The sequence below is a fragment of the Egretta garzetta genome, unplaced genomic scaffold (genome assembly GCF_000687185.1).
Source record: "Egretta garzetta isolate BGI_Z169 unplaced genomic scaffold, ASM68718v1 scaffold5, whole genome shotgun sequence".
In the NCBI taxonomy this organism is placed as follows: domain Eukaryota; kingdom Metazoa; phylum Chordata; class Aves; order Pelecaniformes; family Ardeidae; genus Egretta; species Egretta garzetta.
The window spans coordinates 5,354,563-5,373,223 of record NW_009259707.1 but is presented as its reverse complement, the minus strand read 5'-3'; the positions used below and the strand labels follow the sequence as shown (position 1 = coordinate 5,373,223).

The 18,661-nt window shown below is 38.2% G+C and overlaps 1 protein-coding gene across 1 annotated transcript in view; it reads left to right on the top strand.

The window, feature by feature from the left end:
- Positions 1 to 18,661, top strand: part of EIF5B (eukaryotic translation initiation factor 5B) — a 40,652-nt gene that overhangs the window by 14,133 nt on the left and 7,858 nt on the right. The window contains 17 exon segments of the mRNA XM_035894362.1: positions 3,080 to 3,205; positions 3,294 to 3,378; positions 3,778 to 4,429; positions 4,909 to 5,129; positions 5,309 to 5,459; positions 7,016 to 7,111; positions 8,147 to 8,233; positions 9,699 to 9,788; positions 11,653 to 11,910; positions 11,913 to 11,938; positions 12,575 to 12,682; positions 12,826 to 12,936; positions 13,815 to 13,882; positions 15,121 to 15,262; positions 16,804 to 16,935; positions 17,609 to 17,791; positions 17,944 to 18,105. Of these exon segments, the coding sequence (XP_035750255.1) occupies positions 3,080 to 3,205; positions 3,294 to 3,378; positions 3,778 to 4,429; positions 4,909 to 5,129; positions 5,309 to 5,459; positions 7,016 to 7,111; positions 8,147 to 8,233; positions 9,699 to 9,788; positions 11,653 to 11,910; positions 11,913 to 11,938; positions 12,575 to 12,682; positions 12,826 to 12,936; positions 13,815 to 13,882; positions 15,121 to 15,262; positions 16,804 to 16,935; positions 17,609 to 17,791; positions 17,944 to 18,105 (2,698 nt within the window).

Here is an 18,661-nt window from a genome sequence, read left to right as displayed (position 1 = left end):
CTCCTGTCTCAACCACGCTGGTCTCTTCCCTTCTTTGCTTGATTTCTTACACCTAGGGATCGATAGCTCCTGCGCTCTGTGGACCACTTCCTTAATGCATATTGCAATGCATATGCATCCTTAATGCATATTGCAATGCATATTGCTGTATGTTACAGTTCTTAAGAAGAATTATAATTGTGCATATTGCTGTATATATAAATACATGCAGCCTTAATTTTACTTTTTACTTCATCCAGGCTCAACTGTTTGAAGCCTTCTGTGTCACTTCTTAGTAAATGGAAATGTAGTGGAAAGTATAGATTTCTTGGAAACAATTGACTTTCAAGCGGTGGAAGCCAAGGTTAGAAAGGCTCTTAGACTATACTTATGCCACTATTGTGACAGCTGAACAGTCTTCATTATTATTCCTAAAGTGTTCTTGCTGGTGGGTGTTAAAGCTTAATGTCTGTGAATTAGTTTTTTCAGTGTTTGATGTGAGATTTTTTTTTTTTTCCCCAGAGAAGTTTTTTTTCTTCAAGGTTCAGTTGAAGTGAGTTGATTTAAAAGCAAATAAACCCCCACCCCCTTAAAGCCTGTATCCTGCAAAACATAAGGTACCATAAGTATCCTCTTTGCTAGCAGAGTTAAAAACCACGTGTTTTATGTTTGGATGTAACTTGCTGCGAAGTTGCATTGTGAAAAGTCAGCCTTGAGAATATCCATGTAAAATATAAGCTGTTTAAAGGCTTGGCTCTTTAATATCTGTACAGCTGCATCATTAAGAGCCTGTAGTAGTGGGAAAAGTACAACCATGAAAGAAATAGTAGTGGAGCTTGTATTTTGATCTCTTCAAACTATTTCAAGCTTGGATTTGACTCAATCTCTTCTATTAATTCCTAGAGCAGAAAGAGGTGGGCAAGTGTGCCTAATAAACTGATATGCTGCACTTAATGCAGAAAGAAACATGAGGGCCTATGTGTAGTCCTAGATGTAATATAGTTACCCTCATACTAGGGCTTTAACTCTAGGTGTAGACATTGCTGACATTTTTATTTCAGCTGTCTATGCTACCACTGGCACACAGCCAGTTAAACTGCTTATAAAAACAGCTCTTAAGTTGCTGAAACATCAAGTCAGCTGTTCTTAAGGTAGAAATGGCCAAAAAGTTTATTCTTTCCTCTTGGGTGAGGTGGGGATTGGTTTAGAAATCTTGCATTAACTATTTAAGAGTTACATTTCTTTGGGAAGTGTATTATTTATCATGTCAGCATGTAAGAAGTACTACTAGGTATATTCAAGGTGTGTTTTTTCTTCTCTTGACTAAAATTATCTCTGGTGATAAAGATGCTGCACAGTGAAGTACTTCATTGTGTTGCTTTTTATTTGGTTTGTTCAGTCTACATAGAATAAAATCTAAAACCTTAAAAATACAGGTAATCAATCTTGGCCTTTAAGAAAAAGGAGTGCGTTGTTGCTTACTTGTGCTATTGTCACATATAGGCAATGTTTGGTGACTTGCTTATGCCTAATTTTTGGCATAAAATGGGTTTGTGAATGACAGCATTCACTTAGACATGTAAAATGATTCTCCTAGCCCTCTCCTTTTGCAAAGGGAAATAAAATTTAGACTTAATTATTCCTTTAAAGATTCTGAAATTCACTAACTACTTTATTAACATTCAACTTCTGGCTTTGTAAATTGGCAAGGCTGAAGCTCTGGTAGCTTAGAATTTGCTGGTATCTTGAAGGTTCTGAATTTGGAAGAAATTTATTTCCTTTGTTTTCTGGATATAGGTTCAGGTATTTGGTGGGTCAGCCTTTGCCTGACTGATTTGTCCTAAGTGGGTGGTAATTACTGAGACAGTGAAATTGTGAAACAAAGAACAGGTTTCTGACCACGTCTCTAAGAGGGAGTTAGATGAGATATTAATAACATACTGATTAAGTGTTTTTTTGAAAGTGCAAGCTGTGATAAAAGTAGCATCCTAATATTTGCTACTTTGATAGACCAGTTTCAGTCTGAGTATTGAAGTTCTATGTGTGAAGCAGGGAATAGGTAAGTCTTCTTTCTTACAATTGTATTTTAAACAGGATTAGGTGGAAAAACCTCTGGATACTAGTCTCAACTCTTTGCTCGATTCTCATGGTACAAGTCAGGGAAAAAGTGGATCTGAACTACAACTATTGATAAGGATAGGAAAAAAGCCATTTCTGCTTAGTTGCAGATGGGAGGTTACTTTACAGCAAGAAAAAAAAAATGCATTTGAAAGAGAAACTCAATCTAATGAGATCCAGTGAGGAAGGATGCTTATTTCAGATGCTTAGTGAAACTTCTTTTGGCTGGCCTTAGGCCTGGGAGAGGTAATAGGCATGTGGTGGAAATGACTGCTTACCAACTGCATTGGCTATTTTTATGATCTGCTTTAGAGTGTGTCTCGGGACTGAACTGTGTTCCTCCATGTACCTTCTTTTCTTCAACGATAAGAATAAAACTTTTCAGTCTGATGGCAAAGCATAGACAACTGTTTGTAAGTTGGAAGCTGTGAAGAATTTCCACTTATTTGCTAAATAAAAATACAGTAGCTCTTTTTTTGTTTGCTAAATAAAGGGTGTTTAAAGGAGCAGATAAGTGCTTCTTAATTTTCTGGTTACTAAATTGCAAGATTTCTTCAATTTGTTCTTCATATTTGGCCTTCCGTTGCGGGAGCTGCTTTTCTAGCAATGATACCTACTGTGATTTGAAAGGCAAAACCATTATCTTTTGGAGGAACGAAGTGGAACAATCTAGTTACATTCTTCCAAGAAGTTTTATTAAATCTCGCATCTAAACTTTCAAAGTTGGTGTTGCAAGAACTGAACATGTTTTACTGTTCCACCTCCCTTCAAGCAGACATGTGTGAAGGTTTCTCCTTTTCATCCTACTGGGTGGAACAAGGTAATAGCACATAATGTTTTATTCAATGTGGGTTTTTTCCCCTGTATTGCTTGTCATTGATGTTATATTTTGAATCTTTTGTTTGTTTTATGCAGATGGCTTCTACTTACGTAAACTCAACACTTGAACTCTTGATAACCCTGCTTTCCTTTTGCATTTTAGTGCAAAAGATGATATTGACATTGATGCCCTTGCTGCTGAGATAGAAGGTGCAGGAGCTGCAAAGGAGCAAGAGCCTCAGAAATCCAAAGGCAAAAAGAAAAAGGAGAAGAAGAAACAGGATTTTGAGTAAGTTTGGGGTTTTTTTTCTGTCTTACTTTATTCCAGTTTACAAAATCTCAGTTACTTAAGTACCGTAACTTCTTTCTTATTTTAGTGAAGATGATATCCTGAAGGAGCTGGAAGAACTGTCAATAGAGGCGCAAGGAGGGAAGGTTGACAGGGAACCTTCTACAGGAAAGGTGAACACTGAGAGGGAGGTGGGCTACTTAACAGGAAATAGTTGGAATACAAGACACCTCTGTCCCAGAAAAGTTCTAGTGTTGCACCGTAGTTGGAGATCTTATGTGAAACTTGGCAGTTAGCATGTATTTTTAATTATACTTGATCATATTTTCAAAGTCAAGTCAATTGTGAAAGATTTTACCAGAAGCTAGGTCTTCATGCTGATAATTATTCAAAGCCCATCAGAAGAAACTTTAATTGTGGGCTGTGGTATAGTACACTCATCAGGAATAGTTACTGCTTTCAAACTTTGTCTTCAGTAAGAGACGTTTTTCTTGACATCTTTCAATGCTACTTCTTAGCTCACAATAGCAAGTAATTTTTCATGACTGATTATTTAATTGTTTAATTATCAGGTTGAAAATGACAATGAAGAAAGCTTATCAAAACAAGATAAAAAAAAGAAAGGAAAGAGTAAAAAAGCCAATCTGGAAAATGACTATGACAGTGAGGAAGTGGAAGATAAAGATAAAAAATCTAAAAAACCTCAGAAAGCAAAACAAGACATGCTTTCTGGCAGTGATGATGATGATCATGAGGCGCAGCTTAAGAAAAGCAAGGGTAAAACTCAAAAGTCAAATAAAAAGCAAGAGCTGTCAGAAGAAGATGAAACTAACATTAAGAAAAGCAAAGAGCGTGTGGGGGCAGTGTCTACAGGTGAGAGCGGTGATGAATCAGATGAGGTGTCCCAGTCTAGAAAAGGACAAAAGAAAAACCAAAAACTGAAGTCTACTCCTGCTGCTGAAAGTGGGGATGATGAAGAAGAACCTTCATTCAAAGTAAAAACAGTGGCTCAGAAGAAGGCAGAAAAAAAAGAACGTGAAAGGAAAAAACGTGAGGAAGAAAAAGCCAAACTGAGGAAGCAGAAAGAAAAGGAAGAACTAGAAGGTGGTAAAGAACCAGCAAAGCTGAAGGAAGCTCCAAAAAAAGCTGAAGAGAAGGCTTCTCCTGAAGTCATGGCAACACCTGGCCCTGGGGAAAAAGGAGAGACTCCTGCAGGAGCAGAGGGTTTGTAACATGGTTTCTAAAACTGTAATTTAAACACTGTAGCTCTTATAAGAAGGCCAAAGAGTTGTCAGGCAGTGAGGATGGTTTGTTGCTTTATTCTGAATTGGGGAATACTAAGACATTTGGTAGCCTTGTCTGCCTCTTTGTGTTGGCTCACGTGGCTGTTTTTCTGGCCTGTAGTTTGTTCAAGTACATCGGAAAACAAAAGCCAGATGGTGAATTCTCATTACAGTATGTGCTTACAATTCTGTATTGCAAACATACCTTTTCACTTCCCAGTTATTCTGTTACTTTAAGACTTCAGGCCCTGACGTTGTAACTTAAGAGACAATTTTATTTTTTTTCATTATGAAGTGCTTATGTAGTAGCCAGTCAGTGTCCCTCATTTGGTGTTATTTATCATCTTTGAAACTTTAATTGTATCTAGAGTATCTTTAAAATTTCTGAGGTCTTTGAATGTATGCCTCTTCTTTCTGTAGCTGATGACAATGAGGGGGACAAAAAGAAAAAAGACAAGAAAAAAAAGAAAGGTGAGAAAGAAGAAAAAGAGAAGGAGAAGAAGAAAGGTCCCAGTAAAGCCACGGTTAAAGCTATGCAAGAAGCCTTGGCTAAAATGAAAGAGGAGGAGGAAAGGGCGAAAAGAGAGGAGGAAGAGCGCATAAGACGACTGGAAGAACTAGAAGCGAAGCGCAAAGAGGAGGTACCGTGTATCTTACTCTGAGGATAGAATATGGGAGAGGATAATCTTAACCTGTAGCTTTGCTGGTGCAGCTGGTGGATTAGTCCTTAATATGTTTCTCATCAATAGAATATACACTTGGCCAGCTCCTGTGTAAAGCACGATTTAAAATTTCTGCATGTTTTTTAATCTTTTTCTAGGAACGATTAGAGCAAGAGAGGAAAGAAAGAAAGAAACAGAAGGAAAAAGAGAGGAAGGAGCGTTTGAAGAAGGAGGGAAAACTTTTAACAAAAGCTCAACGAGAAGCCAGAGCCAGAGCAGAGGCTACTCTTAAGCTGCTTCAAGCCCAGGGTAAGCAGTAAAGTTTAAAAAAATAATGATAAAAAAATTTCATACCCCTTACTGCTCTGTTTGTTTTTCCTGTCTGGAGGTAGGAGGGCAAATACTGAGTAATTCCATGTAAAGCTGCTCTGTTGTCAAGGAAGGCAGTGTGTGTGGCTCCCCCCCACCTTCTTTTTAAAGTAGGTTTAAATGTCTGTGTGTTTTCATCTTACACTTTAAATATCCAACTTTTGAATAACATTCCACCTGCCGTTTAAAGCTGTTACTTAAGGAACTTAGGAAAAATCACTTCTTTCCATTGCTTAGTCCAAAGGCCAGGAAAAGCAGATGAGCTATGCTGCAGGTCTTGCCATCCTCTTGGATTAATTCATGTGCTTGCTTAAGCAAGTGCACTGTTTTGCCTCAAGTTAGCTAGTCCATGGGAACAGTATATTATCCTCCTGCATTTGCTTCAGGAAAAGGGTTCATAGGAGCTTTCCTGCTTTTCCATCAAATGTAATGTGTTTCCATTGCAATGAAGTAAATGTATCCAATGTATTGCAAGCCCATGTCCTAATGTGTTCCTGTAACTTGTTTGCGGCTAAGGAAAGAAATGAATTCCTGAGTATCTTTCTTTTCGTATTTGCAGAAAACACTATCTGATGCTTTGCTGATAGGTGGATGTGTAAGAGTGTAAGAATCTCTGTAGCTAGTAAAAGGTTTGGAGCTCTTAAACGTACACAAAGGCCATTTCTCTTCAGCTGTGTCTGTAGTTATTGGGATCCTTCTATTGGTGTGCTGCCACAACTGAATTTTTTGTCAGAGCTACACTGTAAATCACACAGTACCTGAAGGAATTCTGAATGTTTCAGAAGGTGCAGCGATAATTAAATTATTAATTTGTCTTTGCACCAAGCTGTTTTTAATTGAATCCCTTCCAACATTACAGTGCTGTCTTCCTGGTGAGGTGAAAATGAAGCTGATGAATTGAACCTAGCATTATTTTAAAACTTAAAACATATATGTTGTTAAAAAAAAAAAAAACCAACAACAAAACCAAACCAAAAACCCCCCAGCACTGAGCAAAAGGGAAAATACTATCCACTGAACAACCTTAAGCTTTTATGAAAAGCTGTGCCTCTTAACTGCTCCATGTTGTCTGAAACTAGGATGACTGGCAGAGTGGTTTTAAGTTAGTTTTAGCATACCAGACTTTAAATTGACACATGCTTGTTAAACTTGAGGTATGTGTGTTCATGAAATCCTATGTAAGTGTGCGATAGCTTCAAACCTGGAGACTTAGGATCAGGTTTTTTTATGTGTGGTTTTTTTTTTTTCCTCCCGTAAGTAATCTGACTTCTTCTTGAGAGCATTCAGAGTATCTGAAGAACTATACTTTGCTTAAGTTTTGCAGCTTTTGAAAATCAGTTTTTTTAAAAAAGATAAAATATGCATTGAGCCTACTTTCCACTCTCTTCCTTCCTCCACCTTGCAATTCTGGAAAACATGTTCTCATTTAAACCAAAGCTTATGTTTATAATTAATCACCTGGATTTTCTTTCTAACAATTTTTTTTTTTTTTGCAGGTGTTGAAGTGCCATCCAAAGACTCTGTGCCAAAGAAGAGGCCAATATATGAAGATAGAAAGAAAAAGAAGCAGCAGCAGCCGGAAAATAAAGAAGGTGTGGTTTGCGTATGGGGATACTTAATAGATTAGTCACAGTTACGGAAGTGCTTGTGGAATAAATCAGCTAATCCTAAACTAATTGCACTTCAGGGTGCCTGTGAGGTTCTTTTGACACCCCTACCCCCACATGTAAGTGCTGATGTATTAGGATCCTAAAGTTGTTTTGAAGACTGCTCACTTAATCCTTTGTTTTACAGTCTACCTGACTGTTATTTTTTTTTTTCCTAACCTGATTATTTTCTTTAGAGTTTCTAAATGTTGGAGATGTACAGAATGTAAGGGCCTTTTACAAATGTGAGGTGGAGTGCTTTGTGTGCATATGTAGGTTAAATACAATGTAGTGTAAATTATAATGACTTGTACCTAAGTTTTGAAAACTTAGAATTTATTGTACTAGTTAGACATAGAATGAATGTGTCAAAATTTTTTACTTTTGTGCTTTGTGATTTTCCTATGCAGGTATCACTGTGGCTCTTCTCAAGACTATTCCTTAGTTTAAACAAAACAAACCCCCTTCTGTCAGTTTTCTTGTTACTTACCTGGGTTTTTTTTTTACATTCGATATGAGACTTACGTGGCTACTTACCACTTAAGGAGCAGTGTGTGTAAAGAGTTGAGAATGATGCTTATCTGAATTGTATCAGTGATCTATTTATTTATTTAAATATAGATCAGTAGAGGAAGAATGGGCAGTTCATCAGTATTACTTCATTTTATCTTGTCTTTTAAAGAAAGTGAGGTTTTTTTAATGTTCAAAAGCAATGGTAATCCTCTTAGGTCAGTTATTGGCTATCACATTAATCTGTTTAACTGCTTAGAAAGCCAAGTGTTTTTCAAATAAGCCGCATGCTCTAACTTTTGTTTTAGCTGAGTAAGTGGGAGTTCAGTTAGTTTGGTATTAAATAAATTCAGATTTTGTTCCCTTGTAACAGCACAACTTATAAATAGAACTTAAATGTGAAGCTGTATCTCTAAGTTGGTTTGCACTTTGGAAGAATGTAGCAACCAATTTGCTTCCTTGCAATTTCAGAAAGTGTGGAGGTAACTTCCCCAGCTGAAGATGCTGTAGAACTGGAAATACCAGTAAAAGAAGAGACTCCTCTTCCAGTAGAGCCAGGTTAGTAGCAATGCTAATAAACTTAAAACACATAGTAAGACTGTGTGGCAGTACCACATGGTAGGGTATCGTACCTTTTTGGATGGGGGCTGCGTGGCCATCTTTTCTTGAGGTAGTTCCTGGTTTTCTTGTTTTTTCTGTTCCTAAGGGAGGAACTGATGGAATTTTATGGAATAAAAAGGCACGAAGCTTCGGAATGAGACTGTAAATGTCCCCTGTTCTGGGTGAACTTCAGTGTTCAGTTGGCTTAGGCAACTATCTCAAATAAGCACATTCAGAGCTTTATGATTCGCTCGGTTGGCTTTTCATTTGCTTTCTAAAAGGCTGTTTTGTCGGTGGTTATGTGGGGGTAGGGAGGAAATATGCTGCTTCTAGTATTGATACTGCAGTATTCACAGTGATTGTATTCTTGATTCCACATGTTTTGCTTTCAAAAGTGCTGAATGCAGTGCATGTGGGTTAGCTTGTGAAACTGAGAATCGGCATAGCAAGAGATCATTGCCTTCATTGCCTACACACAGTACTTGTTTTGCTAAAACCACCTTGTACTGGGCTTCTACCTCAGCAAGGAGACCGCTTCAACTTTTACCCTTAGTCTTAAGTCAGACAAATACTGACAAAATTTCCAGCTTTTCAAACAAAAAGTTGAATGTGTACTCTAATTCTAGCTTGACTTACCCCTTGAAGGAGCAATTGTCATAAAAGAGAAGGGCTTGCTGGCAGAACATTAGTTCCCAGTTAATATTCTACCAGCCTGGAACTTACACTTCACTTCAAAAAGCTGAAATTTCATGACGCTCCGTGTGCTGCAGCAAATACATTGTTTAATGCCTCTTTTGGAGAGGGTTAAAAGTTTGCATTTTTTCCATTTGTCTGTTACTAAGAGCTTTGGTCTCTTCATATATCTGACTGAATTCCTGTTTTTTTTCCTGCTGGAATTAATGTATTTAAGGCTTCTGCAATCCATGGTACAATTATGTTAAGGCATCTGGAGTCCTAAGATAGCACTTCTTACAGACAATTTGTTATTTTCCCACTCATTAAAATTAATACTGTAACCCAACTTGTTTTCTTGTTTCTCTGTCACTTTGTTATGTATGGCTAACTGTTAATTGGGCAGCTCCTCTCAAGGAACGTGGTTGTGCTAGAGGTTTGCGTGGCAGGCGTTATACAGGCACTTGCATGATCTGTAGACAGGAATTAGAAGAGTAGTTTAGCTATGTCTTCCAAAAATATGTTTTGCTAGGCAAAGATGCTAGCGCTATAAGATTGTGTGGGGACAACTGAAGATTATTTCTTAAGTACGCACCATTTTCTGTTTGGGGAACATGGAGATAATTTGGTAGAATTACGGTAGCAGCAAACTTGTAAGTTGCAGTTATCAATATGTCAAAGGAAGGGGCATCTAAAAATACTGTATGTTACTGGGCTGTTTCTTTCTTTCCTTTAATGTTGGATTTCTTAGTTTCAGAAGAAAAGGAGGAAGAAGAAGAAACGGAAGATGCGGGTTTGGATGACTGGGAAGCTATGGTTAGTGATGAAGATGGAGAGAAAGGTGGGCATGTAAATACCCAACGGATGCTTTTTCTGATTAAGAGGTTTCTTTTGGGCTGAGTTTTTTTGTTTCTGTAGAAAATTATAATTTTGTATTTAGATTCTCTCCCTGCCCCATTTTTAGATAAATTGTGAGGCAAGTGTGATGATAAATAGATAGAAGATCCTCTTCTCAAGGCCAGAGCTTTCAGAAACTGCACAAATACTGCTAAAGAACAACCTTTAGAAATAGACATAAGTACAGTTATTGCCTAAAATAAATCAGTTGGATTTTTTTGTTCATTTTTATGGGAGTAAAAATCCTCTCCTCTTAATATGTGCTTAAACCACCTCTGGGAGTTTAGGGAAACCTCTTACCTGGTACTGTATTTCTCTAGTAACCGTTCCAAAGCCACAATGGTTTTACTACATAAATCTGGCAACATCTGGGAGAGTACCTTTGAGAGAAGTTCTCAAAGAAGTGGGGGGACTAAGGCGGTGTGAACGTTCGTATGCATGCATTATAGTAAGTTCTAGATACCTTCTCTCATCTGCTTCTTCGAGAGGCGGGTGTGGAAAAAAGGGAAGAATTGCCAGAACGTTCATATTCCAGCGTGTGTATGCCAAAGCCCATATTCCGTCTGTGGCCAACAGCAATGTTTGTGGGGAAGTTAGAGCTGCACAAGAATGCAGGGATAGCTTCTCAGGTGTTTTCTTCCAGTGGTGGAGAAAGCTGTATTGCTGTGAGTCTTCCTGAATGGGAGTTGATTACTGTTCTTAGCGCTTCCGTGATGTGTCTTCATAGTTTCTTAAGATCAAAGACTGTTTATTCATCAAGTATTTTTTGACTTGCTCAGCCCTCTACTTCCAGCACCTGTGCTTTCAAGTGTAATGCTTTATATACATACATGTACAGCAGTATGGATTTTATTTCAGCACAAGTGTGTGTTCCTATGGTGCTAGACTGTTCTACTTGGAGTACTAAGGGCTGCTCAGCTTTCTGAAAGTCTTTGTCACCACTGTCCTGGGGAGAAAGTCACATCCCACTTCTTGCTGCTTGGATTTGAAGGATCTGTCAATGTGATCCAGAAGAAGAGCCTTCCTAGGAATTAGATTTAGTGTATTACTAAGCTGATGGGCTTCAAGCATAGCAAGAAAACATAACTAATTTCTAAGAGCAGTGAGCCTCCTAGCAGCTCTGGAAGGAAGAGAGTGTATGGCTTTAAAGTGTTCATTAGCTCTTCTCTTGTGATTTTGCAAGTATGATAAATGGGAAGCTTTCAAAGAAAGTAAGTTACTTTTTGATAGTTCTTTTAGTTTGTTTACTGAAGAATTCCTCTGAAAAATATTAATCTTCTCCAAACAGTCTAGGAAAACCTTAAGATGAGACTTTAAAGATGTAGAAGAGAACACTTGTTCTGATTTGCTACTTCCGCTTAAGCATGCATTCCTGATCAGTAATACACAGAATCCATATTGTGTTGAATTTGGAGTATTTTGGCTTTCTGTTTAAAAATGTTAGTGCATTCATGCCTTTATGAAGTGCACACAGCTTTAAAGAATGTCACATTATCTGAATATTTATTTGCAAATAATGTCAGTGATGCTAATTCCCCCCCCCCCCCCCCAACTCATTCTGCTTGCGCAGATTCTAAACACAAGTTGGCAGCTCTGAACATCAAACACTTTTGTGTTTGGTTTTTTTTTTTTAATATATATTGAAAGTTGAAAAATGATCTTGACTAGCACTTCTTGAATGGAATCTACCCTCGGTTCTCACTCTTCTATAGTCATCTCTGGGTTTTGTTGCCCTTCCTCCCACCCCCCCAAAGTGTGAATTTAGTATGGAATTTTTACTTTAGATTTTGATTTTCTTTTTCTGACAGAGAGCAAACCTGTCCACATTGAAGTCAAAGAACAAAATGAAGTGGATGAGGAAGAGGAGGAGGAAGATGAGGAGGAGGAAGAGGAAGAAGAGAGTGAAGAATCTGAAGATAGTGAAGGGAGTGAAGATGAGGATGAAAAGACTTCAGATGAGAGAGAGGCAGACTCCCAAGCTATTGGAAAACAATCTATGGAGAAAAAGCCCAGCAAGGAAATTAGCTCTGATTCTGAGTACGAGTCTGATGATGACCGCACTAAGGAAGTGACAAAGCTAAACGGAGAATTGAGGTATTGTGAGCAGCTGGATTCTTGTGTTGTATAAGAAACAAGTTAATCTTCAGTTCATTGAAAGGCCTTTTAACCATATTTGTCAAAACGACGGTTGTGTCATGACTAATATTTAGGCAGGTCCAGAATTTGGGTTAATTTAGAAAAAAGACCTGGCTTTGCCTGAAGCTGAGGTATTTGATTTTAGACAACTCAACTGTGAAGAGTGTGTGCTTCATTATCGTTCCCTTCCACCTCTCCCCCTCCTGGAGAAAGAGGCTTTTATCTGTTGCAGATAGATATTTCAGAGTTTTAAAAGATGTGCTTCTAAGCTGTTCAACATTTTTGTGGCTGTTAATGTCCTCTGTTTCCTTACCCAAGATGCTTCTTCAGAATGCACCCCCAAGAAAGCTACATGTTAGTGGATATAATAACTTACCCTACTAGACTGTAACAGAGAACAAAAGCCAAACAAATACAGACTTAAGTTAGCTGTAAATTTTTGATTTGCCAAAAGAAGGATGACAGACCTTGAGTTGTCTTGAAAATTTAAGTCCCACATTTAACTGTGTTTTATGTATGTATGTATGTAATCAAGTCAAGAGGTGAGCTGTGGTTTTTGGTTTATACTTACCAATTTTTGTGTCTTTTACGTAGAAGCGACGAGCTGAAAACAGCAAAAATATGAACACTGAAAAGCTCAGAGCACCAGTTATCTGTGTCCTGGGACACGTAGACACAGGCAAGACCAAAATTTTAGATAAGGTAAGGTGTGGAATGTGAAGGTACTGCCTGCTTGTTTATGCATGTGGGCTTTTTGGTTGAAACCAGCAAGAATTAAAGTGTAGTCAAAGAGATTACTTCAGTCTCTTACATGTAATTATTCCTGGTCTTTTTTTGTCTTTTAGCTCCGCCATACTCATGTACAGGACAGTGAAGCTGGCGGTATCACTCAGCAGATTGGTGCGACTAACGTTCCCCTTGAAGCTATTAATGAGCAAACAAAGATGGTGAAAAACGTAAGTTACAGCACTTCAGACTGTTGGGTTTTTGGTTTGGCTTTTTTTTTGTTTTATATGAAATGTAAACTAGTTAAGGCCTTGTGAGATTTCCCGATACGGGCAGAGGTACTTTCCCTCCATCTCTAATATTGGGGCTGACTGTTTTTTAATTCCTATCCCTCCCCAAGGGGAGACCGTCTCATTTTTCATTTTAGTTGATACATTTGGTTTCAGTTAATGCATTACCACTTCTTCAGAAAAATACACAAATACTGCTTACTGTGTTCTGGACAGTACACATATGTACATAGACTGCTTATTTGTCAATGTTTTGATTGTAAATTGAGGCTTTTGAAACTTTCTGAGTATATTTTCCGTTAAAAACTTACCTTTTTACTGCACGTGCTGAAATTGGCCCAGTTCCTGGGTGATTAATTTTATTGTGCTACAGAAATAGTAACTGTTCCGTATTGCTTGTTTTAGATAGTCTATCCTATTTTGCTTGCAGCAGCAGCTGACTGAAAAACCTTGGTAGTGATGGCTTTTTCCAAGATTTTACTCAATTTATTAAAAATGTAAAGTCAGTGGAGAGGAAGAAATGCTCAAGACCAAGATGATAAATCTCACTAGCCTGAACTATTTTTTCCTCTGTAGGCTGCCTTGTCTTACAAATTTTAGCTGAGCGTATGGCCACTTGATACCTAGGGGAATGTGCTGCGTCATACTTTTTCACACTGAAATGAGTTTTGACTGATTTGTTTTATGGAGGGTGCCAGCCTTTCTTAAAATACGTATCTAGATTTCTGAAGTGAAGGCTGTCAATAATGCTGCCAGCTCTTAAGGTTTTTTTCTTCTTGTGTAATCTTTACAAGATGGCTAATATTTTGAAATGTTAGTTTGACAGAGAGAACATAAAAATTCCAGGCATGCTGATAATCGACACTCCAGGACACGAGTCTTTCAGGTAATGTTTTCTCAAAATATAGTACTTCCCAGAAGTGATGGCTAAAGCATCTGGACATATTTTTAACAAAGTGCTGGGTCTTTCCCTCATCCATTCTGTTTCTTCTTACTTAAAGAAAAAACCCCAACCAAACAAAACAACAAAAAAACCCCCCAAACCCACAGAAAACAACCAAAAAAAACCTCCAGCCAAACCCAAACAACCTAAAGTAGAGGAATAAGTGGATTTGCTTAGTTTGCAGGTGCTTTTTATGTCTGGTTAATTGCTGGCCTTCCATATCTGATTAATTATCTGTCTTCCTGTCAATTGAGCCATGAATATCTGAAAAAACACATACTAAGAACTTCTTTCTTAATAGCTAGTGTAAGAGGAAAGGTGGAAGGAGGAAGCTAGCTGGAGAAGACAAAGTGAGGATTTCAGGTGACCTAAGTGCTCTGCTATGAAAAATTAAAACTTCTAGCCTCCAGTTAATAGTGTCCCAGTGAAGGTAACTGAGTTTGTAAGACTGGAAGTTACCAATCGCAGAAGTCAGCGGAGTCTTAGCAGAGATCCCATGCTCTCTAGGAACACCAGTGGCATGCAGGCAAGCCAGTAAATCAACTTTTAAGTTTGAAACATGGCATGCATAACTAAGGCAGTGCTCGGGTGAAATCTCCAAACAAAAGGATTCAGATTTTGATGTGACATTCTTAAACATAAACCTCTGCAAACATTGAAATGCCATGTCTTCGGGCACTTGGTAATGGTCTGATCGGTTCCGTGGCATCCTACCACACACAGCTCTTCATCTTCTAGCCAGGTTTTGTTTGGCACCAAAGATGGCTGATAATCTTTGTGTTTATGTAGTATTGTATAATAAACCGCCTTGTTCAGATTTTGCACTCCTGTATTTCATTGTAACAGTCTCAGTTCTCACTCAGAAAAAAAATCAGAACATATCTTGACTTGTAAAAATACATAATAATAGGACAACTCTTGGGAGAATAATTTTTATTTTTGCTTACACATACTCTAATAGATTCTGTTAAATGGAATTTACACAATGTTGTTTGGATTTTTTTATATAGTAAAAATTTGTATTTTTTAAATATTTTTATATACTTTTGAGGGAAAAATACTTGATTGGCTTTAGCTTTTTGTTGGTCAATGTAAGTGACATTGTATTTGGTGTTTTTATTAAAGTTCTGTTGCTATGTGACTGATTTTTTTTTTTTTTTTTTTTTCTTTCAATGCCACAGCAATCTAAGAAATAGAGGAAGCTCACTTTGTGACATAGCTATACTTGTAGTTGACATCATGCATGGTTTGGAGCCACAGACAATTGAATCAATAAATCTGTTGAAATCGAAGAAATGCCCCTTTATAGTAGCTCTCAACAAGGTAAGATAGCTTTTTACTCTAACAGCGTATTTGGCATCTGACAATCTTCTTTTTTCTTCCATCAACTTGAATTGTTTGCCTAAAGTCTGAAGCAGGGGTTCTTAGATCCTCTCTGTTGCATTTTTCATGCCCTTGATACCTCAATGGCTTTTCCAGGAGCTTTGCAGAACAACCCATCAGTTGTTCTCGGAGTCCTCGCTGAGAAGTTTTCTTTACCTTATGTAACTTCCGTATACGGTTCACGCTTCTGGAAGTTCTACTTCAGTTGTGTGGTTTTTTGTTTTTTGTTTGGGTTTGTTTTTCTTGCACCTACTTATATGGATTTGTGTGTGTCATCTGATAGAATTGAAAGACAAGATTCGTGTTGAAAAGTCTTACTTTATTTTAGCTACTGATGCTTGCTAGTTTGACTTGAAGACCAAGCTGGCTTTTAAGCTCATGGAACAGTAATGTTGATGACTGGTGGAAAGCATTTCAGGGTCTGGTAAAGCCAGTTATTTTCAGCCTTGTTTTTTGAAATTCTGTGCATGAGAAATTACACTGGCTGTTTGTGATGACTTGAATGAATTATCATAAGGAAATTACTTGTGCCAATGACTCTGGATGCTATCTGACATGCTGACAGAGAACTTGCAGAAAGGTATTCATGTGCAGGGTAAAAATGGCAGTATACGTCAAAAAATGAAATGAGCATTAAGATTGACGGTGGTTGGAACTGAGGAGGCCATTATCTCATTGCTGAAAACAGCTGGTTTTTTAGAAGGAACTATTGGATGGAGAGGTGTTAAGGCCTACAGCGAGCCTGATATTAAATAGCCAAAGTTTCCTGCATTTCAGGTTATAGTTCTATCATCTGACCAGGTTGTAATCCATTTTCTAAAGGTGTAGTTTTGATTTGTACAGCAAATGTAATAGTTTCTTGGACTAAGTCCATCTAGCTTCGAAAACTTAATTAGGGAGTTACATTTCTGCAGTACACAGTTGTCTTTTGAACAGCCCTCCTGTGGTCCCTTCTCTGTAGCAACATGGGGAAAAGGTCCAAATTCACCATTAAGTTTTAAAAATTCTTTGTAGAACTACTACAGTCTCTTTTCAGGAAAAAAACCCCACCTTTTGTGTGTGTTTGTGTGTGTAAATGTATATATGGGCGTCGGTCTTCTGAATGTTTTACCTTAATTTTGATGTAACAAATATATATAAACGTTTCCCATATGAACCTACATCATTATAGCTGGAATTCTTAAACCCTGAAGTAATACTGCTATCATGAAATACTGTCCAACATCGGGTAAATACAGCGGAGATAAATATAGCAGCTAAAGCAAATGGAATCATAGAATCATAGAATGTTTAGGGTTGGAAGGGACCACTAGTGGTCATCTAGTCCAATCCCATAGAAATAGAAAGGTTTAATTTGATTACTGGAGCAAATAGATGGCTAGCTGTGGTGGCTGGTCAAGCGTTTCCCACGATGATGTGGCATAAGCATAAAGATGCCCTTTAGTAAGCTGTGTAAGATGACGTCTTACTGTATTTTCAAGATTGATAGGTTATATGACTGGAAAAAAAGTCCAGACACGGATGTAGCGGTCACCTTAAAGAAGCAGAAAAAGAATACAAAAGATGAATTTGAAGAACGTGCAAAAGCTATCATAGTGGAATTTGCGAAACAGGTAGGCTGGGATGTCCAAGGTTCTTTGATTAACCAAAGTGATAGCAAAGATGCTGGGTGGGTGGTGTGGTTTGTGTCTGTGGTTTGTTTTGTTTTGGTTTTTCTTTTTTTTTTTTTTTCACTTTCCACAAAACAACTTGTGGAAAACTGTTGCATCTCTTCTGACACGTCGGTGTTTACCTCTCATAAACCAAACTTTGTTGGTGCTAAATTAATGTCTCTTAACTGCTCCATCCTTAAGAGTGCTAGCTTAGAGAAAAGTAGCAGCTAATTGCTGTGCGTGGTCAATGGAGTCATGAATAGCAGATTAAGTTTTCTGTCCCTATTCTTTCTCTCTTTGGGAATCGCCTGAGAGAATCCCATCTGTCTCTTGTTCCCTTGGACGCTGGCAGGGCATGAATCACATCAGTTCTGGGAACTTCTGTTGGCGACACACAATGCCTTCTAGAAGCTAGATGTGGTAATTAGCTTTGTAGAGTTATCCCATGCTGCTTCCAAGTGTGGGTTTGAGGCTTCGTGTTCCATAGCGTACTGTCAGTAACAATGGTGGCTTTTTTTTTTTTTTAAATTGTGATTTTAAAAAATGCAATTGTAATTGACTGGGGTTGAATGTTACTGTTAATACTGATGTGTATATATTGATTTCCCTATATAACTATTAATCCTGATTCCAGGGCTTGAACGCTGCCTTGTTTTATGAGAATAAGGATCCCCGCACTTTTGTTTCTCTTGTACCTACCTCTGCTCACACAGGGGATGGCATGGGAAGTCTGATAGCTCTTCTCGTTGAGCTAACGCAAACTATGCTGACCAAGAGACTGGCTGAATGTCAGGAGCTGAGAGCTCAAGTCATGGAGGTAATTCAGCAGCTGTTCTTTGAAATGCATCTAGAAATTTCTCCCTTCCCTGCCCCCTCCTTCCTGGTTAAAAAAGGGTGTGTTTGAAGTGCTGGAATAGGGAGTAACACTTTTTCTTTTTTTTTTTTTTTCCCCACCCCCCTTTCATTCAGGTTAAAGCACTGCCGGGCATGGGCACTACCATAGATGTTATTTTGATTAATGGACGCTTAAAAGAAGGAGACACCATTATTGTTCCTGGGGTTGAAGGTCCTATAGTAACTCAGATTAGAGGTCTTCTGCTACCTCCTCCTATGAAGGAGCTACGAGTTAAGGTATGGAAACTGGTTAGCGTATTGACACTTAAGAGAAGATTTGGAACCAGGAAAAAAAAAAGTCTTATAAAAAAAATGAGAATGTAGTAGAGTGCAGCTATATTAGCAGCACCTAAGGATGACTTAAAGGGGACGACAGTGCACATCGAGTATTTTTGTGAATGTACTGGTATATACTTACTGGTGTGTCCGTTGCAACAGTGGCAAAGAAAAGGGTCAAGGAGTCGCCTGGCAGTGGGGATTAAGATGTGTGTGCTTTAATAAGGGATTCAGGCATGGAGCTATGTGTGAGGGGGAGATGCCCATCTTAAATGGAAACTGGAGCGTACTAGTACATTGACTTCTGAGTTAAAGTACATATTACTAGTAAAAATGGGTTTTTTAGTAACAGAAATCATACATGCTTAGATTTTGAGAAAAGCGAACAACTGGGTCTGTAGTAGTTGGTGAGTGGCGATGACCAGGACCTCTGCAGAATCTGCCGCCCTTTTGTCATTTGCAAGAGTTGTTGGAGGTTTTGCTGCCCTAGTCTTAATAGAGGGGGGGGGGGGGGCGG